The sequence below is a fragment of the Schistocerca nitens genome, chromosome 1 (assembly GCF_023898315.1).
Source record: "Schistocerca nitens isolate TAMUIC-IGC-003100 chromosome 1, iqSchNite1.1, whole genome shotgun sequence".
Taxonomy (NCBI): Eukaryota; Metazoa; Arthropoda; class Insecta; order Orthoptera; family Acrididae; genus Schistocerca; species Schistocerca nitens.
This window is the reverse complement of record NC_064614.1, coordinates 734,568,217-734,591,799: the sequence shown is the minus strand read 5'-3', so window position 1 is coordinate 734,591,799 and position 23,583 is coordinate 734,568,217. Positions and strand designations below refer to the sequence as shown.

Here is a 23,583-nt window from a genome sequence, read left to right as displayed (position 1 = left end):
TTAACGTCTCGTCGACGACCAGATCATTAGAGACAACACACGGACTCGGATTCGTGTATGACAGGGAAATAAATTGCTATACCCTTCCAAAGGAACCATTCCGGCATTAGCCTTAAGCGGAAAGCGTAAATATGGATGGATGACACGAAATTTGAACTGTTTATTGCCAAATATGTGTCTAGTCTGCCCTGTTAACCCCTAACACATAACTCACAGGTCTTGCTGGTCATTCTCTGAAAAATTCCAGTAGGACGTGGGAAATGAGTATAATGATCTACTTAGAAGATTGTAACGTGTGGAAACTAAAATTAAATCTCTTAAGAAAACAAGTTAAACAACTTCAGTACGGATTTTTTATTTCATTTCTGGTGATTACATTACTCCAACAAATCCTCACAGATTGATAGCGCTGGTTATCCAGAGAAAGAAATTAGATTGTCATTCGTTCTGGCGATAGCAGAGATTATACGTTTTCCTCGTCGTATCTCACAGAAGCTGGGTTTCACTTACTAAACATAGACGTGCCACAAGGGAAATTTTTCCAAATCCTAGCATATCCAATTAACTCGTTATCATACAGCAGTTCGTAAACATCGCAGGTACCTCAAGCATTTCTTTTCACCGCATCTGTAATCGTTTCAACACGGAAGTAAGTGCAGCTGGGTGCTTCGGTGTAAGTACAGTAGGTTCAGTTTTTCATACTTTTCAAGAAACAGGTGGTGGTCAGTTCCTTACAGTGATAAAATTCATTTCTTTATATGTAGTTCTGGTCATTTTCCGTGCGTTGAGGAGGTGTAGAGCAGGGTAACCATAACCTCTTAATTGAAAGAATAAATCTCCAAGGTTTTAGGCACACAGTGATATTATACTTTTTTCTTGTTGTGTATCACAAAAAATGGGTTTCACTTACAAAACACAGACTGTCCTTACAAGAACTGTTGAGCAATTATAACATTTCTGTGAAGTTATGTAAATTCATAAGCTTATACCAGTCAAAGAAACCAGTTACTTGCGTTTCATGAACGTCGACAAAAGTACTACAAGTAATTCTCCCCAGTTACGTAAGTAACCCAATTTTCCTGTTTACCGTTGTTTTCACTCAGATTGTTGACAATGCAGAAAATTTTATTTGAGTACTGCGCATTTTGTTACGCCATACAGAGAAATTTCTTTGATACACAGGTAGAGGTAAAAGATCGAATAACCACTTCTTAAGTGTGCGTGTCCTTGAACGTTATGTGATATGCACATATTATTTATCATTCAGTTATTGCCATATCAGCCTCCAACATCTTCAGCTGATTAATCAGTTCGTAATGAGTTTAGTATAAAGTTCATAACAGACTCTGAGTGGTCAGAGCTGTTTCCTTATTTGTGCGTCTACGTGTGGCGAGCGGAAATATTCTGGTAACTATAGTGGAAACCTTTCTCGTTTACTTGACTTCATGCACTGTCAGTGACGTAATAGCAGGATATTAGAAGAATACCACGTAGCACCACGACCACTTTCACCGCATACGGTAAAATTCGCAACCGTGAACTGTATACATATATTTTAACTTTGTTTTTTAGACTGTATCTGCGCCTACTTCTCAACTTTAAACATGTTGTTATCATTTTGTCACTGTAGGCAGGAAATTAGTTTTAAAAGTATTGAACACGTTAAGAAATAAACTGTGACCGCATCTATCGACGGAGAATGGTGTTATCTGCTGACTGTTGAAGGGTCGTAACAATAAAAAAAGGGCACGGTTTTTGGTTTTCCCTTTCAGATTCAGTGTGTAGATGAAACTTCCAAATTCTATTTCTCTCACTTTAGAATTAGTTATTGATAATACTAAACGTTCTTGCCATCGTTTGAGCTAGAAAATAAATAAGGAAAATAAATATAATCCTTTGTAAAAGTGCAAGTCAGAGAAAAAAATACTAAACGATGTGTTCCTACATGTATTCTTCCGTTTCAGGACCAGCTTCATACCCAAACATCTGCCGAAAATTGCGTCACCTGCAGAAAAGTGATCATGAAAGAGACTTGCAGCAGTAGAAATGTTCAGTTCCTTTAAAAAAAATCCTGCTGCCACTTCTTAGAAATAACTATGGTTGCTTCAAATAAGCTGCATAATTATATAAGAAAATTTGTTATAAAAGAATCACGGAGTTCGAAATTATAATTAGTTCTCATCGAAACCAATGTCTACAAGAAAATCAATGTTTACATAAGGCATCGGTATTTAAATTAGGACTAGCGCTCGATCAAAAACTAGCCTGAAATCTCTGCCAAATAACTATTCTGTAGAAAGCGCTTTATGCTATCTGTCAGTTGTTAGCGTGATATGGAAACATCTCTGTAGTAATTTTAAGCCTTTGAGTCCAGGCGAAAATTTCACACAATATCTGCAGCATCATAAAAAGTATATTACGAAATGTATAATTAAAAGTTTCGTGAGCTACATTTCATTAGTACCTTATAAAAACAACTTCGTGCGGAAAGACATACCAACAATTTATTTACATATTAAGTAGGTAAATGTTTTATAATTAATTATTTCTTATCTCTCCACAAAGATAAAAAATTGGTAGTCTTGTAACGAAGTGCTTTAAAACGTCAGTATCACTTCTATTCATAGAGAAGCGCCTATCGCACTGAGTTGTATGCGGATCACTCCTTCCTTTTGTTGTCAGAAATCTATAAACGTGATCCTCTCAGACCACTAAAAAGTCTGAGACTTTTCTTATGGTTCTTAGAAATAAATTTAATGAAAATGATATTTCATTCGATTTTAGAATTTCCTTTTTCCTGGCCCTCCTACCTCCCTAAATTAATTTTCTAGTAACTTTCTTCTTTGTTGTTCTCTTTTTTCACTGATATTAACACCCCGGAGCCAGTTACCATTCTTGTGTGCCATCTTTTTTGTTAGTCAATCGTCTCACTACAACTGGAAGTTTTAATTGTATCTCTTCTATTCTTTATCGTGACACTATGATTCCTGCACCGAGTTGTAAACACCGTTAGTAAATGAATCTACTGTGGATATCTTACCGATATGACCAACAATATGCTATTTTCTTCTGAAGACTTTTCCACGTTGTATCCTGGATTCCTAAGGCTTTCCTTGGTCCAAATGTCTCATAAACAAATCCTGTGATGCCGATACGCTATTAAAGATTTATTTCACAGCCGTAGATCAGTGCCTAAAGCTAATATATTTACTACGATAAACAAACCTTTCTGTGCCTATGATACCTCTCACCTTTTCTGTATTAGATCGTCTGGTCACAAGTATTTCCTGCAAACTTGTAGTTTCTTGGATTCCTTGCAACACATTTCTCATCTACGTATTAGTATCACGTGCTCTCATAAGTAATTCCTCTTACATTTAAAAGGCGTTTGGAAATTTAATATTCAAGGATAAAGAATTGCGGAGATCTTTGTCTTGCTTAACTGTGCTTATCTGGTGACCACTTGACGAATAAGTAGACATTCACTTCAGAACAGCAATATCGTCTTTCTACCATCCAAGGCTGGTATGAATTTCAAATTTAAGTAATTCGCCGCTGGCATATTTTCCTTTATTAAAAGCATCGGTTTCGGTAGATTAATCTTCTATTTTCAGGTATTTGACAGTGGGCACTTGGCACAAGGTAGATCGAGGTATGTAATAGGAGGTTTGTCAGTTGCCTGAAGATGCGAGATTAATCGTTCGCTGATTTTCGTTAAAGACAAGTGTGTTAGAGGCGAAGTATTTTTAAAGTCAATGATAAATGGATCAATTTCTTTTAAGTGTGAAAATTATTAGACGACCAGTGTAAACATAAATGCAATCCATTTTCCAGGATCACCATGTTCAGGTACCTGTGCACCGCTGTGCTGGGAGGTTTGCTGATCGCAGGCACCGTGGCAGACACACCTGCTAACTGCCTCTACAGCGATATCCAAGGAAGCTGGACGTTTTATGAGGGCGAGATAAATCTCGACAACACAGCGACCTGTGACACAGTCGGTATGTCCTACCTCTATGTATGTGTCTGTTTATGACTGTTATTACTAGTTTCTCAACATTTACGCTTCATATGCACCTAGGTACGCTTCGTTGGGAGTAGTAGCTGGAACGTGCTATGCAAACAAAATACAAATAAATCGTGTAGGATTGATCTCCTTATTTTCCATCTCGTAATCTAAACAGTAGAGCAGTACACAGTAAAAACCATACCAAACACTGGAAAAAGACTGAGGTGAACGCGAGAGGCGCAAGGTTCGGGAAGTTACTGAGTCGAATTGCAGCTTTGTCAGTCTGACATGTCATCGACATCATGAAGGTACTTATAGTTGCCACGTGACGTGGGAGTTCATGCATCGTCACCTCTGATAGGGCTGGTCGATGTGGCCGAGCGGTTCTAGGCGCTACAGTGTGGAACCGCGCGACCGCATCGGTCGCAGGTTCGAATCCTGCCTCGGGCATGGATGTGTGTGATGTCCTTAGGTTAGTTAGGTTTAAGTAGTTCTAAGTTCTAGGGGACTGATGACCTCAGAAGTTAAGTCCCGTAGTGCTCAGAGCCACTTGAACCGCTGATAGGACCGAGCTACACATCTTAAAACCGTCTTTTACACTAGAAACTTTGCTGTCTCAATCTAAAACACGTGGTAAGTGAGTCTACTGCAGCGCCCCTGGTGTGTAATTCATATACCGCGTGTCGCCAGTCACGAGTGATCTCTTTGTTTACACACTGTAAGAGCTGTCAGCTGTGCTTTTGGGCATTCAAATGGTGAACATGCGCTACGTGGCACTATCCTTTTTTTTTTTTTTTAGAATAAGAAAGCTGAAATATAGAAACGAAATTAAGGAAACAGCAGTGATTAGATAAGTTTATGCTTCCGCAGCCATTGTCACAGTCAACAAAATTCTTCTAATTATGTGACCACATTGTCGATGTGTGAAATTCTCTTACGTTTCTGCCAGTACTGCAAATGGCCTTCCTCACAGCGTTCTGGTTAACTGCTGAATGAGAATAGTTTTGGTTCCTGTATACTAGTGGAAGAGGCTATTATCGTAATTTTACTGGGTATGAACGGTGAGAGAAAGGGGTCTTAGACGTCCTTAGCACTGAAGAGCATCTGAACGCTGAACTGCAAAATCTCAGGTCCATTTTTGGAGGCAACGGCTATGGCATGAAGATGACAAATAAAAGTATGGTGACAAAAGACGAAGGCAATAGGGAAGAGCAGAAGACAGCGAAACATTACCCTTCTAGTACATATTTAAGGGGTCACTGAAAGTCTGGGAAAAATTCTCCTCCGAGCAGGTATGAAGCCTATTTCTCGAAGCAGTAATAGAGTAAAAGATGTTTTTGGCTCAACGAAAGACAAGCTACATGCAGCTGGAGTTTACGAAATCGGGTGTGAATGTGGGCTAGTGTATGTACACTAGACTGGACGGCCGAGCAGCACACGGGTATCTGAAAGTTAAAGATACATCTAAGACAACATTCTAAGTCGGCGGTGGTAGAACACCAATATGAATGCGTTAAACTGATATAATTTCGAGAAGACACAAACAGAAGAATATTGTTGACTGTGACAATAGCCGCAGAAGCCTAAACTTATGTTATCACTGGTGTTTCATTAATTCTATCACTACATCTCAGCTTTCTTTCTTTAAAAACAGGACAGTACCACATAGCGCATGTTCACCATTTGAATGGTAGAGAGCGCCGGCTGCCAGCAGTAACAGCACTACGGAACGGCAGCTCGTGCGAAGCAAGCAATACACACCGTGGGGCGCGGGAGACCACAGCGGCCGCAGTCACTCAGAGTGCTGGCACGCCTAAGCCGGCATTAGGCAGGAAGTAAGCAGCGCTACGTCACTACTGTCGCCCTTTTCTCAGTCGCCTATTTCCACCAGTGACAAGCAATTAAACAAACACCAATCAAGAACATCTGTTTCCACCAATCAAAGGAAATAATGCAAACAGCAATAAAGGACATCCAACACCCTTTACCTCATCCTCAACGCCCCAAGAACATCACAATAAGTCTCTTCCGCCAGTATGTAAGAACCACAACTTCTCTTTCTCAGCACTTGGCAAAAACATCCTGAGGTAGGCCATTTGCAATAGTGGCTGAGACATCGGAGAATTTTGCACATTAACAATGAGGTCACATGCCCAGATAATAGCCGGCCGGTGTGGCCGTGCGGTTCTAGGCGCTTCAGTCTGGAACCGCGTGACCGCTACGGTCGCAGGTTCGAATCCTGCCTCGGGCATGGATGTGTGTGATGTCCTTAGGTTAGTTAGGTTTAAGTAGTTCTAAGTTCTAGGGCACTGATGACCTCAGATGTTAAGTCACGTAGTGCTCAGAGCCATTTGAACCATTTTGAACCAGATGATATTACTCATAAAATCAAAATTCGTAGTGGGTATTCTTTACAAAGGTCGTAGGGTAAATCCTCCACACTGCTGAGAATTGAAAGAATGGGAAAAGTGCCGTCCAAACATTTCGGAACATCGGCATTTATTTATTCAAGAAAATATATTGGATGATACAGAACGACATTTTAAAAATCAGGGAGAACCCAAAGGATGAAATGTGGAACATATTTCAATAAGGAACGTATAGCCGGATTCATGAAACACACTACAGCACTTCGCACTTCCTATGCATTCGGAAGGTAGCATGCCGTACTTTGGAAACCTTTATTGGCAAAACAATACAAAATTGGTTCAAATGGCTCTGAGCACTATGGGACACAACTGCTGAGGTCATAAGTCCCCTAGAACTTAGAACTATTTAAACCTAACTAACCTAAGGACATCACACACATCCATGCCCGAGGCAGGATTCGAACCTGCGACCGAAGCGGTCACGTGGTTCCAAACTGTAGCGCCTAGAACCGCTTGGCCACTCCGGCCGGCAAAACAATACAGTACAATCAAATACAATGAACGGAGTCTGTGAGTTCACCACTTTAAATATTCAGTGTGACAACCATAAGCTTCGTTATATAATGTACAAAGACGAACCATGTTTTGTGTGATACTGTGTAAGATTCCACGCTCCACTCTGATGGTATCAAACGCTGTAAAGGTGCGATCAGTAAGCTCAGGTATTGTTCCTGTTGATGTTGAATATGCAACGATCTTAACATAATCCGACGGGAAAGATTCGAGAGGAATGACATCAGGGGAGAGCGCGGGCCATTCCCTTCCAACAATTACTCTCTATCTGAAGTTGTCTGTTAAGGCGTGTACACACTTGGCCAATGAAGGCCGACGAACGACAGAGACTGGATTCGGCCGAATGTTGGTCGCCAGTGCATTGGCGTTCGGCTTCTCTTATGCATCAAACGAAGGGCTTGGGACCAAGTAATTCGGCCATGTGGAATTGCAGTTGGCTACGATAACTTGCCGAGCCTGCTCTCATTATGTTATTGCTATAAAGTAGATGTAAGGTGACCTCCATGAATTCCAGCCCAAATGTTTACTCAGAATCTCACCTGCAACTTCTAGTATGGGCAGTACGTAGATTTTCAACAACTCGTAGCTGGCTATTGTAGGAGTTAAAAATTCCCCCCCCCCCCCCCCCCCTGTAGGAGTTGACTGATCAGTAAGCAGCTCAGTGTATGGAAAATAGGGGACAGCTGCAAATTGACAAAGGAACTACTGTCAGAACCGTTGCCGTGGTTCCAAAATCAGGAAGTCCCATAGTTTGAAGTTGTTGATCATGGAATGGATGTAACTGCACACAGTACAAATCCCGCCAGACACTCACGTGATATCCTTGCAGTGCGTGGGCAGTTGCACTAGTGCTTGTTTTTGGATTGACAACTACGTGTTCCATAATGTCTTCTTCCAATTTAGATATTCTTTTCCTCCTCCTTGCAGCTGGCTGGTGTATAACAGCTAACACATTTCCTCCTTCCCACAGTCGACAACCAACATTGGTGACTAATGGACCTCTACGAAGTCGTCTGTTTGGTTTCCTTCTTGCATACAGCCGACGATCTAGACCGAGCACAAATGAATATCAGGAAGTTCTCCAAATGTGTAATTACTCTTCGTGAAGCCGGAACTACCTTCAGCGTGGTAAGCAGAAAACTGTTCACTCAGTAACTTTGACTAGTTTTCTGTTTACATCACGGCACCAGTGGACGGCAGGGGTGACAAACACCAAGCAAACAACTTCCTGCACACAGACCCAGTATACTGCGTAACCTATAGTTCAAACCACCCTCGTAGAAATAACAAAACGATTGGACACTCCAGGACACAGTGACACGTAAGCGGATAGCAACGTCGCACAGCAGAAATCCCCTTAGTTTCGCTCAGTTGTCCTCAAGAAGCATAACACAAGAATCTGCTATGTTAGCTCTTTTGTGGAAGTACGTCACTCAATTTCACAAATAAAATTATGCCTAAGATAAGCAGCGGGCGTAAACTTCTGTACGGAAATGACATCTGTCCAGATCACAACGTAGACACTTTTGCTTGGATGCTAACATTCTCTCCACAGGACCAAAAAACGTACCACGACGAAGATGTCGTGCACTACAGAATTGCCCCAGATACTGTTTGTGGTTTGACTGGCTAGTGGTAGCTACCGGAAGATGATGGTAATGATATTAATATCGCGTCACTATCAAAATATCTACAAGGTTCCTACAATTAACTACCACCAAAGACGATCTCAGATTCAATGGAAAATACTATGCACTATAGTATACGTTGAATAGGAAATCAGATACTCGACCTCACCACTCACAGCCACAAATTAAATCTTCCAGTGTGTAACTCTGTTACACGACAAAGCAGCTCGCTAAGCAACGGCGTAACAGAAATGTTCAACTCTTTTATTTTAAAATAATGCTAACTGTCATGCTCGATAATACCGTATAAATATCGTTCCAATGCGAAACCGCAACCAAATTGGGTAGAAGCAGCTAATTGCAGTGTGCTTGTCTGGATTAAATAATATTTACTTGTGTCGCACTTGGGTAGAAGCAGCTAATTGCACTGTGCTTGTCTGGATTAAATAATATTTACTTGTGTCGCACTTTCAGACATATGTTTACTCTCTTGTTTACTTGACGATATTAATCAGAGATAATTTCCATATGCCGCAACCGTGAAGGCATAAAAAGAAGGGAGTTGGTACTACAGACTTACGCTGTACGTTGTTTTGAAGCCTGAGTGGGAGGGGCCCGCTGCCATTTTACGTAGCCCAAAATATTAACAGAGTACTGTTTACGAGTGCTTCTTGTTCATTATTTCTGTCGTGTGCGCGCAACACTTGTTTTAAATACAAAAAATTATAGAGCTTACATGAATAGCGTCAGGAAGGCAATTTAGAACGTTTTTCTGTTCCTGAATGCATATTGGAGGTAATATGACACAGCGAGAGTGACGTCACCGCGGAGAACTATGGAGGTATGGATGTGGCGAACCTAATGTTTTGGGCTAGTTAATATGGCGCACATCAGCTTCAAGTTTGTAACGTAATGTCAACAATTTTTTTTTACCTCGATGGTCGCAACAACACAACAACAATATAGTTGTATAACATGAATTACAGCATATTAAGTCGTTTTAAAATTCTCACCCTCTCCACAATAATTAAATTATATTTCTTTCAAGAATTAATCATCTTTTCCTTTAAATAAAGTTTTCGAGGTAATTTCTCCCCCCTTTAACTTAAGAAGTATGAAATAATTTCTTTATTTGGAAATTAACAATTCTGAACTAACATTCCTATTTCTTTTGGAATTAATATATTTACTTTTTGTAATGATAGACTTCTCTTTATCTAATCTTTGAAATCCCTTTACCACTTTACAATATTTGCAAATTATTCTTTCGCTGTACAACTAAACTTTACTTTTAAAATATAGCCTACTTTAACATTAAATGTGGGGTAAATGAGACTCGGGACACTATTTTTATTTTTAAAGGAGCAACTGTCCTGTCTTTATTGTCTGTTTTCTTTCATGTACAGATCCATGTCAGCATGGATTTTATGAACGCTGGCGAAGCACACAAACCCATCTAAGCAGAAAAGTAAAAAGAAATTGAACAAAAAGACTGGTTCTCACTGTCATTTTGAAACTATTTGAACTTTAAAATAAAGAAAAACTAATCCCACTTCAGGCGTTGACTATCTGCTAACCCATTACTATGGAAATTACACTCCTGGAAATGGAAAAAAGAACACATTGACACCGGTGTGTTAGACCCACCATACTTGCTCCGGACACTGCGAGACGGCTGCACAAGCAATGATCACACGCACGGCACAGCGGACACACCAGGAACCGCGGTGTTGGCCGTCGAATGGCGCTAGCTGCGCAGCATTTGTGCACCGCCGCCGTCAGTGTCAGCCAGTTTGCCGTGGCATACGGAGCTCCATCGCAGTCTTTAACACTGGTAGCATGCCGCGACAGCGTGGACGTGAACCGTATGTGCAGTTGACGGACTTTGAGCGGGGGCGTATAGTGGGCATGCGGGAGGCCGGGTGGACGTACCGCCGAATTGCTCAACACGTGGGGCGTGAGGTCTCCACAGTACATCGATGTTGTCGCCAGTGGTCGGCGGAAGGTGCACGTGCCCGTCGACCTGGGACCGGACCGCAGCGACGCACGGATGCACGCCAAGACCGTAGGATCCTACGCAGTGCCGTAGGGGACCGCACCGCCACTTCCCAGCAATTAGGGACACTGTTGCTCCTGGGGTATCGGCGAGGACCATTCGCAACCGTCTCCATGAAGCTGGGCTACGGTCCCGCACACCGTTAGGCCGTCTTCCGCTCACGCCCCAACATCGTGCAGCCCGCCTCCAGTGGTGTCGCGACAGGCGTGAATGGAGGGACGAATGGAGACGTGTCGTCTTCAGCGATGAGAGTCGCTTCTGCCTTGGTGCCAATGATGGTCGTATGCGTGTTTGGCGCCGTGCAGGTGAGCGCCACAATCAGGACTGCATACGACCGAGGCACACAGGGCCAACACCCGGCATCATGGTGTGGGGAGCGATCTCCTACACTGGCCGTACACCACTGGTGATCGTCGAGGGGACACTGAATAGTGCACGGTACATCCAAACCGTCATCGAACCCATCGTTCTACCATTCCTAGACCGGCAAGGGAACTTGCTGTTCCAACAGGACAATGCACGTCCGCATGTATCCCGTGCCACCCAACGTGCTCTAGAAGGTGTAAGTCAACTACCCTGGCCAGCAAGATCTCCGGATCTGTCCCCCATTGAGCATGTTTGGGACTGGATGAAGCGTCGTCTCACGCGGTCTGCACGTCCAGCACGAACGCTGGTCCAACTGAGGCGCCAGGTGGAAATGGCATGGCAAGCCGTTCCACAGGACTACATCCAGCATCTCTACGATCGTCTCCATGGGAGAATAGCAGCCTGCATTGCTGCGAAAGGTGGATATGCACTGTACTAGTGCCGACATTGTGCATGCTCTGTTGCCTGTGTCTATGTGCCTGTGGTTCTGTCAGTGTGATCATGTGATGTATCTGACCCCAGGAATGTGTCAATAAAGTTTCCCCTTCCTGGGACAATGAATTCACGGTGTTCTTATTTCAATTTCCAGGAGTGTATTTAAAACACAGCACTCGCACGATAGGAGAGACAATTAGTGTGCCATCAATAACATTGGTTCTCGCTTTGTCGTGTAGGGTTTTATTGGAAAAGCTATTAAATTCGAGACCACGCACGCAAATATCCTACTAACTTAGACTGGTTCTCGCTATATCACATACAACCACACGATGCCCATTCTCCTAATTACACAGATAATCCAGTCCTTATATCTCTATAGAGATTTACAAACCTTAACAAATATACATCGACGCTCACTCTGAAGTCGCGAAATAATCTCTAACAGAATATCGCAAAGTGACCATTACGTTCAGTGCTTGCTTTACCCTTCAAATCCACTAATATACCATCGCAGAGGCACTATTTTCTTGGTACGTGCTTTCTCGACCCTCAAATTCAAATAAAGGCTTCACATCATAATGTCACTTGTCTCCCACAAGAAAATGGAAAATCTAAAATGTAACTGAGATACGGATCGCCTACGTATGAGTGGCTTCCAAGATACACTTCCTTCAGTAACATTTGACAGAAAATCACCAACCACGAGAAATCAATCATATACTACAAAATACCGTAGCCATTGCACGGAGTTCTACGTTTCCACACCAATCGATCACTTGATGCTTTTCGCCCCACAGGCTTTAAAACAAACTGATAACAATTTCACGGAATTCTCCTAAACTACTGTAGCATTTGACACACACTCCCGAGTTTAACCCTGGTTCGGACTGATTTTAGTCCGATTACCAACCAAAAACAACTAACTGAATTTCTCGTCCGACAAACAAAGAACCATTTGCGATGAACAAACTAAGTACGCTAATTCTCCTTTTTAGCTATAGTTGGTTTTTCTTTGCGGCTGTCGTTGGAGTCTTTGCGGTGGCCAGCTGCGTCGTAGATGTTATCTTTGCCTCAAGCCGCAACTCTGCAGTCGTTCGTGCGCAGTAAATTCGCTAACTTTGATCGGATTCTGCCGCTCAGATATTTTCAGGAGACAGTCTCTACAACATTTTCCAAAAAAAAACACATACATATAAGAACACTTTCCAAACAACTCTTCACACTCTCTTTTTTTTCGTAACAGCGAGTTTTCATAATATGGTGAGGCAACACGTACTAGTAATGCCGATTTAACGCAAGACAAGTTTTGGAGGATTACACCAGGTATACTAATACAGATGTGTTGACAGTGTTCCATCGGCACCAATGACATAACGTCAAAGGGTGGACGGTAGCTAATCAGTTAAAAGGAGGTTGAAACGCTTCCTGCCCTTCCAGCTATAGATTCCTTTTTCCGAATTCCTATGATGCATATAATCAGACTGAAACGACGAATGAATAAATGAATGGGTCTTTGGATTCAGGAGGGAGGCTTGCTAGGGTAGTCTGTTCAGTTGTGCAAGTTAGGATGACGTTGTGGTTAGCGTATCTGCATAGTAAGCAGGAGACCCACGTTCGAATCCTGGCCTTGCCACAAATTTTCGTTCATTCGTCACTTCAGTGTGCGTATACGCATCATATATGTTGGAGACTTGAGAAGGTCTCTTGGAACCATGTTTCACTTGATTACAGTTTCGAATTTCATCCCCTACAATATCCCAAATTTTTAAAACTTCGTTCTGCAACATCACGGTACACCCATCAGAGAACAGAAGCAGCAAACATCGCCGACATAATTTTCCTTTGTGTCTCGTTTTCTTTGTATCCGATACGATCGATAACTATACTTCCAGGTTTAATAAATATGAATTTTTACTGCTGAACAATTTTCGTTGCAAAAATTCTTGTTTTTTCGTGTTTTTATGTTCTTATTATTTCTTATTTCTTTGTCCACTTTTCGTAAAACCCAGATAAATTTTTGCTTCGGATACCTCCTTTCTCTTGTGGGTGAATACTACCGAATCCTTATGTAACCTTAGGAATGTACCATGTAAACAAAGCAGACAATAAAATGAAGATCAAAAAGGCAGAAAGGCAAAAATTACATTACTACGTCACGATTGAGCACGAGAAGAATTGTGGTGTTGACAGAGGATGCCATCACTTCCTGTTTCTGCACATGCGCGGTACTGCTTGCGCAGGGTTCTATGCTCAACTTATGGACGTACTTACTGACACACTCGTGACGTGGTTGGTGGCTGCCTACACACAAACATACAAAAGTAATCGATTATGACCGAGAAACTCGTTCAGAACTAGTTTTACGCATAACTAGAGGCGAAACGTTCACAGAAACGTACCTTAGCGCTAAGGCATGGTGGGCTATAGACGATATTCCATAGATAACAGCTATGGTGATACAACCCTCTTGTGTAAAATGGCATCTCGAATAGGCACGCTGGGCGATGTGAAGTATAATAAGAAATTTATTACCGAAAGAATAATTGCTAATGTTTATGATGTGTTGAGTAACGAAACCAATTTGTAAAAAACGCAACCCAATTTATCGCTACGTGTGAGACCCATTATTGCATAATGAATGTTATGATGGGTGTGGATTTTCTGACTAAATATGGATGCGGCATAATACTGAAGGACAGGATTCTTGAATCATTTGGTAGAGATGGCAGAAAAAGGACGAGATTTAAAAGACAATCAAAAAATAAAAAGATGGTGGCACATTTATAGACAGAATGAAGACTTGAGAGTGTAATAGTGATGTAATTCATAAAGTATATCTATACTCGTCACATTTTTGTAGTATTATTATTAAAAGGTTTCTTTAATTCTTTATTGTTATGTAAATGTCGTTATGTGTCTATATGCGCAGCTGGGATGAAAATAATAACTGAAGTCATCTGATTGAAGGTGAGAAGTAAAAGTTACCTGTTTAAGTCTGTGTAAATCAGAAAGTGTACCTATAACTTATATTGTGAGTAGGTACAAGAAAATTGGGGGATTTTATTGTTTGTGAGGACATACGTGAAATGAAACCTAATTTTTGTGATAGCGTGCACATTGCCTTCTAAACGAGTTCTGAGAAAAGTTACTTGTGTGTAAGGTAATGTACAGATTTAGTTCGCTGGAAATTTTATCTGTTGTGAGATGAAAGTAACCTGAAGGTGTTTTTTGTTTATGTAAATCTGGCGCTTGCGGGTAGTATTATTATAAAAATTAATAATAGAAATTGTGTCCATAAGTAAGGACTCGGAATTAGTTTATATGTGTATAACTACAATCATGAAGCTAAGGGTTATTCTAAAATAAGAAGAGACATTGAAAGCATTCAGAGATTCGCATTAACATATTTATGTACTCCTTTCTTGTTGACTTAATTAGCCTCCGTTGATGGCAATGCACAGCAGACATGTGATAATCCAACGAAGGGTTCGTATAGCCCGCTCGCTGGGAATCATCACATTTCGTTGTATTTTATCAGATGACGTGGCCTGTGATAGATAAGGACCACTACTGACTGCATACACATATACTGGTGAAAGATCTGGATTTAGAGATGGGGATATGGATTTGTTGCAAATAGTTCAACATTGTCACGCGCAGGCACACAGAAAAGGAACGAGAATTGTTTCGGTAATCATGTCGCCTGTTGTAGGAAGAGGTCGTAGTCTGTGGAACTGATGGTAACATTACTGACTACCGCTTCATAGTGGTTTGTCGTTGTCCCCCGGTTCCACAAACGCTGTTGAATGGAGTAAATATTAACCTCAAAGCGATGTGATGCGTCGGTCGACGCTGTAAGTGTCCTATACTTGGTCACCAACTTATAGCGACTTGGTATTCTACCCGATGAAGTGAGTACATTGCCAACTACGGAACTGTGCAGTTCTGTGACCACGTCCTGTTGCCTCGGTTGCTGGTAGTCAGCACGTCGCAGTCAAAATCAGACGTCGAATACGAAGGATCTGAGTCTCGAAGAAGCGCTGAAAGGTTTACTCATCCACTGGGCGGAATGAAAGCAAGGACTGTATTCTGTTCCACCAGAGACTTGCCTCGAGCCAGCTCGTAGAGAATGTTCCCATGCCCACTTCGGATACTGCTTGGTTTGAACGGGATAGCGCTTTACTCCACATACTCCTGTTTGTGGTGGTATGCCCAAACGTAGCCACTGTGACCCAAGAAACGGATAAACCAGAAAATTACTGGGAGACTGCAGTTTAACGAACCATACAGCAACTTAACGCCTTCCATACACACAAGCTCCTTCCATAAAGGAAAAATCACTGTCCCAAAGAGAAAATTGACCCAAAACTACACTGCATGACGAAATAACTGGCAAAAAACTAAACACGAACAACATTGACCCATTGTGCAAGTGTGTAATCATTTATATAGCAATTGATAATGTCTACGTGTACAAAGTTACATTGACATCCGAAAATGTTTTCCGGTTTCTTCTCTTCTTTTGTCAGGCAGTGTATTTCTGTCGGTAGACACGGTCGTCTTAGCAACTAGGACACCCATCTAATCTACGGCGCGTGTCACATTGTCCGAAGAGAGCGCCGGAGCGCCATCAGAAGACATGGGCTGCCTGTTGGTTGCCGTAAACAGCGCTTTCGTCAAACACCATGTAGAAGTTTCCTCATTGAGATATAATTCTCATTTACTTGTTTGTTCAAGTGCACTTTGTGTTGAAAATCTTTGTAATGTAAGACTTTTGTCGTGCTTGTGCAGATCCTGTGAGGGAAGTGAAGATCACGCTATCGTACCCGGACGTCGCCACCGACCAGTACGGCAACGTGGGCAAGTGGACGCTCATCTATAACCAGGGGTTCGACGTGACGGTCAACGGCAGGACGTACTTCGCCTTCTCTTACTACACGTCGGTAAGCAACAAAAAGCAAAGTGTTGCCGTTACAAGTGAGCATATAGTGAAATACTGGTGCACCTGCCTAACACCGTGTAGGGCGTCCGCGAGCACGCAGAAGTGCCGCAACATGACGTGGAATGGTCTCGACTAATGTTTGAAATAGTGCTGGAGGAAACTGGCACCACGAATCCTGAAGGGCTATCCATAAATCCGTAAGAGTGTATGGGGGTGGAGATGTCTTCTGAACAGCACGTTGCAAGGCATCAAAATGGCTCTGAGCACTATGCGACTCAACTTCTAAGGTCATCAGTCGCCTAGAACTTAGAACTAATTAAACCTAACTAACCAAAGGACATCACACACATCCATGCCCGAGGCAGGACTCGAACCTGCGACCGTAGCGTGCAAGGCATCCCAGACATGCTCAGTAACGTTCATATCTGGGGATTTTGGCGGCCAGTGGCAGTGTTTAAACTCAGAAGAGTGTTCCTGGAGCTATTCCGTAGCTATTCCTGCTGGAATAGCCATTGTCCGTCGGAATGTACAGTGGACATGAATGAATGCAGTTGATCAGACAGGATGCTCGTACGTGTCACCTGTCAGAGTCGTATCTAGACGTATCAGGGGTCCCATATCATTCCACCTGCACACGCCCCACACCATTATACAGCCTCCACCAGCTTGAACAGTCCCCTGCTGACATGCAGGCTCCATGGATTCGTAAGGTTGTCGCCATACCCGTATATGTCCACCCGCTCAATACAATTTGAAACGAAATGCGTCCGACCAGTCAACATGTTTCCAGTCGTCAACAGTCCAATGTCGGTGTTGACGGGCCCAGCCGAGGCTTAAAGATTTGTGTCGTACAGTCATCAAGGGTGCACGAGTGAACCTTTGGCTCCGAATGCCCGTATCGATTATGTCTGGTTGAATGGTTCGCACGCTGACACTTGTTGATGGCCCAGCATTAGAATCCGCAGCAATTTTCGGAAGAGCTGCACTTCGATAGTGTAGAACGATTCTCTTCAGTCATCGTTGGTCCCGTTCTTGCAGGCTCTTTTTCCGGCCATAGCGACGTCGGAGATTTGATGTTTTGCCGGATTCCTGATGTTCAGGGTACACTCGTGAATGGTCGTACGGGAAAATCACCACTTCATTGCTACCTCCGAGATGCTGTGTCCCAGCGCTCGTGCGGCCGGCCGGAGTGGTCGAGCGGTTCTAGGCGCTGCAGTTTGGAACCGCGCGACCGCTACGGTCGCAGGTTCGAATCCTGCTTCGGGCATGGATGTGTGTGATGTCCTTAAGTTAGTTAGGTTTAAGTAGTTGTAAGTTCTAGGGGACTGATGACCACAGCAGTTAAGTCCCATAGTGCTCAGAGCCATCGCTCGTACGCCGACTTTAATACCACGTTCAAACTCACTTAAATCTTGATAACCTGCCATTGTAGCAACAGTAACCGATCTAACAACTGCGCCAGACACTTGTTGTCTTATATACACGTAGCCGACCGCAGCGCCGTATTCTGCCTGTTTACATATCTCTGTATTTAAATGCGCATGCCTATACCAGTTGCTGCTGCGCTTCAGTGTACGAAAAAACAATTTTTGTTTAAAATTATATTTAAGGATGAAGAATATCTATGGGACAGTTTGTCTAGTGATTTAAATGTAATGTTATTACATTTAAAACTAACAGTGCGAAAGGAAACGAAACCGCTCATTTTCACAGCATAGTATTTTTTTCCCTTGCTGTTGGTTGTAACAGAAAACCTGTGAGTTGTTGTCTAAAAAAATATAGCTTATGCCCTTCTGAATGTTTATTAGGGGATCGTGTAAAAATTTGAAGTAAATTGGTCAAGAACTTTTTGAGATTTATGCTAACAATGTTTCTCTTGTATATATTTGAAGTAAATTGGTCAAGATATTTAAGAGATTTTTGCTAAAAGCCTTTACCCTTTATGTAGTATTTTTTATTTATGAATTTGGCCAGCTATGGACCGCATAAAACTTAAGACTTATGGTGTTTCTTTTTCTTCCTTTCTTCCCAGTACTTCTTCATCTTCTCTGCAACTGCTCGTCTCTGCTTATCTGTCCACACTCCCTTGGGTCGAGGTTTTGGCTCATCTTCTTCACAGTTTGCGTTTTCTATCAGTAATCTGAAGTGATTCCTGTCACGTATTATTTCTTCTGTAACACCTATTTTGTTGCCTTCTTTCTTTACTGCTTCTATCCATCCTACAGTTTTTTCCAGCTTACTAATGTAATTAAAAATTTACTTTGTAATCCGTGTTTCTTCCATTCTTTTTAAATGTCCATAAAATTTTAGTCGTCTCTCACTCATTGTATCTGTGATCTTTCCCGTATTTTTGTATAAATCTTCATTTCTCCTTTTAATTCACCTATTTTCATTGTTTTTCTCACGATCTAGAATTTTTCTTAGTATTTTTCTCTCTCTTTTTAGTAGTTCTCTTAATTCGCCTTTCTTATTCAATGTTAGGCACTCTGATCCATATGCTGCTTGTATCGTAATAACTGAATTATAGTGTCTAATATCCGCTTGTATGAGTAATGATTTCTTATTGTAGTAATTTTGTGTTAATTTAAATGCAAATTCTAACTTTTTTATTCTTTCTTTATTTGTTGTGTTATCCAGTCCATTGGCTCGGATCCACTCCCCAAGGTATTTGAATTTATCAACTCTTTTAATTTTTCCATATTTTGTTTTCATAAACTGTTCTGTATTATATTTGTGTTCTATATACTCGGTTTTTCCATAGTGTATTTTTATCCCAGTCTTTTCAGCAATCTCGTGTAACAGATGAACTACCACCTTTGAAAGTTGCGTGCACTGCAACCTTAGCAACAACGGTACGAGTACACGTAGTCCACCGTCGAAAGTATCAGAACAATTTTCGCTTATAACTTTCGATTCGTTCGTTTCCGGTAGAGGAACACCTACCTCGAATTGATGCTTTCATCCTTCTCCATCACCTTAGAAAGTTTGTATCATCATAGCGGAGTCACCTTTTATATACATACATTTACAAGTGCCAGCGCGTATAACTTTGACGCTCTGTAGCGTCGTTGGATGACGTTTCCTATATAAAACTTGATCTATTAAGATCCCTCTACAATTTCTAGAAGTGTATAGCATGAATTGTGTGTGTGTGTGTGTGTGTGTGCGTGTGTGTGTGTGTGTGTGTGTGTGTGTGTAGTCTATGCCCGTCCCAAGGTTTTTTTAGAGTAACATGTAAAAATCTAAAGTAAATCGGTCAACAAATTTTCGAGATTTTTGGTAACAACGTTACACTACAACTTGTCTTTATATAGAAGTAATAGACGACCAGCCTGGAGAACAAGGCCGTCATAGGCTAAAGAGAAATACGGTGGGCGGAGAAATATGGTGGCAACAGTATAAGTCGTCTGACGATGAATGTGTAAATTCGAAACCGGTATCTGTGCTTTTCGAATAAAGTAAACCGAAACTAAATTGTGACTGGTTACTGCTTTACGCTATAAACATCGTTATCCGACAGCGCTGCTCATCCCTCGCACGTGCTATCAACCTGCAATCATTTGCGTTTCATAACCATCTCTGAGTGTGCTGTCAAGTTTTAAATACTTTCTACTCTTTTCCACGATGCCGAAGTTTCCATTAACAGCAGTAAATCGGGATAATGCTGCAGCCGTCTCTCATAATATATACATGGAAGAGCCAAAGAAACTGGTACACCTTCCTAATATCGTGTAGGACCCCCACGAGCACGCAGAAGGGCCGCAACACGTCGCGGCATGGACTCGACTAATGTCTGAAGTAGTGCTGGAGGGAACTGACACCATCAATCCTGCAGTGCTCTCCATAAATCCGTAAGAGTACGAGGACGTGGAAATCTCTTCCGAACAGCACGTTGCAAGGCATCCCAAATATGCTCAATAACGTTCATGTATGGGGAGTATGGTGACCAGCGGAAGTGTTTAAACTGAGAAGAGTGTTCTGGAGCCACTCTGTAGCAATTCTGGACGTGAGAAGTGTTGCATTGTCCTGCTGGAATAGCCAAGTCCGTCGTAATGCACAATGAACATGAATGGATGCAGGTGATCATACAGTAAGCTCACGTACCTGTCACCTGTCAGTGTCGTATCTAGACGTATCAGGGGTCCGATATCACTCAAATGCACACGCCCCACACCATTACAGAGCCTCCACCAGCTTGAACAGTCCCCTGCTGACACGCAGGGTCCATGAATTCGTGAGGTTGTCTCCATACCCGTACACTCCCATCCGCTTGATACAATTTGAAACGAGATAGTTCCGACCAGGTAACATGTTTCCAGTCGTCAACAGTCAAATGTCGGTGTTGACTGGCCCAGTAGAGGGGTAAACCTTCGTGTCGTATCAAGGGTACACGAGTAGTTCTTCGGCACCGAAAGCTCATATCGATGATGTTTCGTTGAATGGTTCGCACGTTGAAACTTGTTGGTAGCCCAGCATTGAAATCTGTAGCAATTTGCGGATGGGTTGCACTTCCGTCACGTTGAACGATTCTCTTCAGTCGTTGTTGGTTCCGTTCTTGCAGGATCTTTTTCCGGCCGCAGCGACGTCGGAGATTTGATGTTTTGCCGGATTCCTGATATCCACGGTACACTCGTGAAATGTTCGTACGGGAAAATCCCCACTTCATCGCTACCTTGGATATTCTGTATCCCATCTCTCGTGCGTCGACTAAAACACCACGTTCAGACTTACTTAAATCTTGATAATCCGCCATTGTAGCAGCAGTAATCGATATTACAAACGCGCCAGACACTTGTCTTATATAGGTGTTGCTGACCGCAGCACCGTATTCTGCCTGTTTACATATCATTGTATTAGAATACGCTTGCCTATACCAGTTCCTTCGGCTCTTCAGTGTACAATTTCATTACTTTCCTACCGGTACATACAAAATGTACTGACGCAGAGCACGGTCTGTTTTGCAGGACAACGGCACGGTGACCAGCTGGTGCGACCGCACCTTCCCCGGCTGGTCGCATGACGTCACCGTCCGTCACTGGGCCTGTTACTACGCCGTCAAGGACACACCTGTCGCCAGGAAGGTCCACGTGGATCCATTCTCAGCCACCAGCTACCACGACTTGGTACGTTTCCTTCTTTACTTACTCATTCTACACTTACTGTTAAACGAAGAGACTTCGAAAGAAAGTTCAAAAACTAGAAGGCAACCTAAATGTAGCGACCAGGAGCACATTGGAATAATAGTGTTAGAAGAGCAAAAATATGTTTAATTGGAACTTGCACGAGTTTAGCTTTACAAGTAAAACAAAATTTCAGGGCACACGTGAACATGCCTAGGGAGAAACCAGTGCTGAGATTTGCAACTTCATCGTCCTCTTAGCCAAGTGGAAGGGAGCCACAGGTGACCTGCTAAATTCAATGCAAGCCCTTACTACACAGATTTTAAATTCGGTAAAATAAAAGCTCCACAGTACTAGAAAGAAAGGAAGGAAGACTAGGGATTAATGTTTCGTTGACGACAAAGTCATCAGAGCATATTTTCGAATTGGGTAAGGATGGTTCAAATGGCTCTGAGCACTATGGGACTCAACATCTTAGGTCATAAGTCCCCTAGAACTTAGAACTACTTAAACCTAACTAATCTAAGGACATCACACACACCCATGCCCGAGGCAGGATTCGAACCTGCGACCGTAGCAGTCCCGCGGTTCCGGACTGCAGCGCCAGAACCGCTAGACCAGCGCGGGGGTAAGGATGGAGAGCGACTGTGTCCTCTTAGCGGAACCATCCCGGTAGCTGCGTCAAGTGGTTTGGGGAAATCGGGGTCCTCCCCCGTGTCTTACCATTGCTCTCCTTGATAGAAAGAAGAATGCAGGCTAGATACCCCTAAAAACTGCTCAAGTTGCACTGAGAAAACGAAAGAACTCTGCTATTACGAATCAAAGTTGCCGAGGATGGCCAAAGGAAGCCATACGTAAAATGAAAATTGACAAAGGTGATGAAATCTTTAGCAAGCTAAATACATTGCCCGAAAAAAAGAATTAGTGCACCCTACTAGAAGTTTCCAATTCACTTAAGATTTTTTGTTGCAGCAGTGGATCTGGAGTACATGACATGATTACATTTAGAGATCAATGGCATAAGTGGTAAGGTACCAGGTATCGATCCATGCTGGAACATCCGCATTAATACGTGGTGTAGCCTACACGGTCAGCAATGCAGGCCCTGATTCTGGCATCCACTCGATCCTACAGATGACGAATACTGTCTTGGTATACATAATACCACGCCTGATCGACCTGTTCACGTAGTTCTGTAAGAGCTGTTTGATGAGTCGCACGAGTCACTTCTCGTCCCATCATACCACATACGTGCTCGATTTGAGACGAGTCCGGAGATCGTGCTGGTCAGGGATGTTGCTGCAAGTCTTGCGGAGCACCTTGAGTTTCAAGGGCAGTATGTGGACGAGCATTATCCTGTTGGTACCACACATCATCTTCGTGTTGCAAAAATGGCAGAAGAACGGTTCTAACAACATTCTGTACATACTGAGTGCTGGTTAGCGACCCGTCCAGAAAAACCGAAGTTGAATGAGAGTTAGCTTATTATGCCCCAGAGCATACCCCTGGGGTGCGATCAGTATCTTGGACGATTGCACTCTACGAGACAGAGGTCACCAGGTCTACATTGTACACGCGAACGACCGTCACTTGCGTTCAGGAAGGATCTGCCTTCATCGCTGAAAACCACGGCGCGTCATTCAATCTTCCAAGTGATCCTCCAATGGCACTAGTCGAGCCATGCACGACGATGCTGTTTCATGAGTGGAAGATGGGCTAGAGGTGTGCATGCCGTTGTCCCAAGGCTAATAACCGCTTCGCAACAGATCATGGTGACATATATGGGCTCCCAAGCCCTCTTATATGTGCAGTGGTACTTGTACGATCTGCCACAGCTACCTTTACAATCCGACGATACTGGCGGGCCTCTGTGTTGTGTGGATGTCCAGAACTTCGCCTATGGGTGTGAGAATGTTCGTTTGACAACTGATACCAGCATCGTTGCACTGCCGGCGCTCACGTCCAAGTTGTGTGGCAATTCTCCGAAAGGACGGTCCTGCCACTGGGAAGCCACAATTTGACTTCACGAACTCGCTCAGTTGGCTGTGAGAAGCACGAGTGCTACTCCGTGGCATGGTTCCC

At 42.8% G+C, this 23,583-nt stretch overlaps 1 protein-coding gene across 3 annotated transcripts in view; it reads left to right on the top strand.

The window, feature by feature from the left end:
- The first annotated feature begins 590 nt into the window (after window positions 1–590).
- LOC126260157 (dipeptidyl peptidase 1-like) overlaps window positions 591–23,583 on the top strand; it is a 74,665-nt gene continuing 51,672 nt past the window's right edge. The window contains exons 1-4 of one of the 3 annotated variants that reach the window (XM_049957431.1): window positions 591–673; window positions 3,835–4,001; window positions 16,231–16,382; window positions 21,346–21,504. In XM_049957431.1, coding sequence (XP_049813388.1) covers window positions 3,842–4,001; window positions 16,231–16,382; window positions 21,346–21,504 — 471 coding nt within the window. In that variant the 5' untranslated portion in view covers window positions 591–673; window positions 3,835–3,841. Of the gene's footprint in view, window positions 674–1,317; window positions 1,521–3,834; window positions 4,002–16,230; window positions 16,383–21,345; window positions 21,505–23,583 lie in introns of those variants that run through there. The other 2 variants (XM_049957419.1, XM_049957427.1) reach the window with 2 other exon arrangements.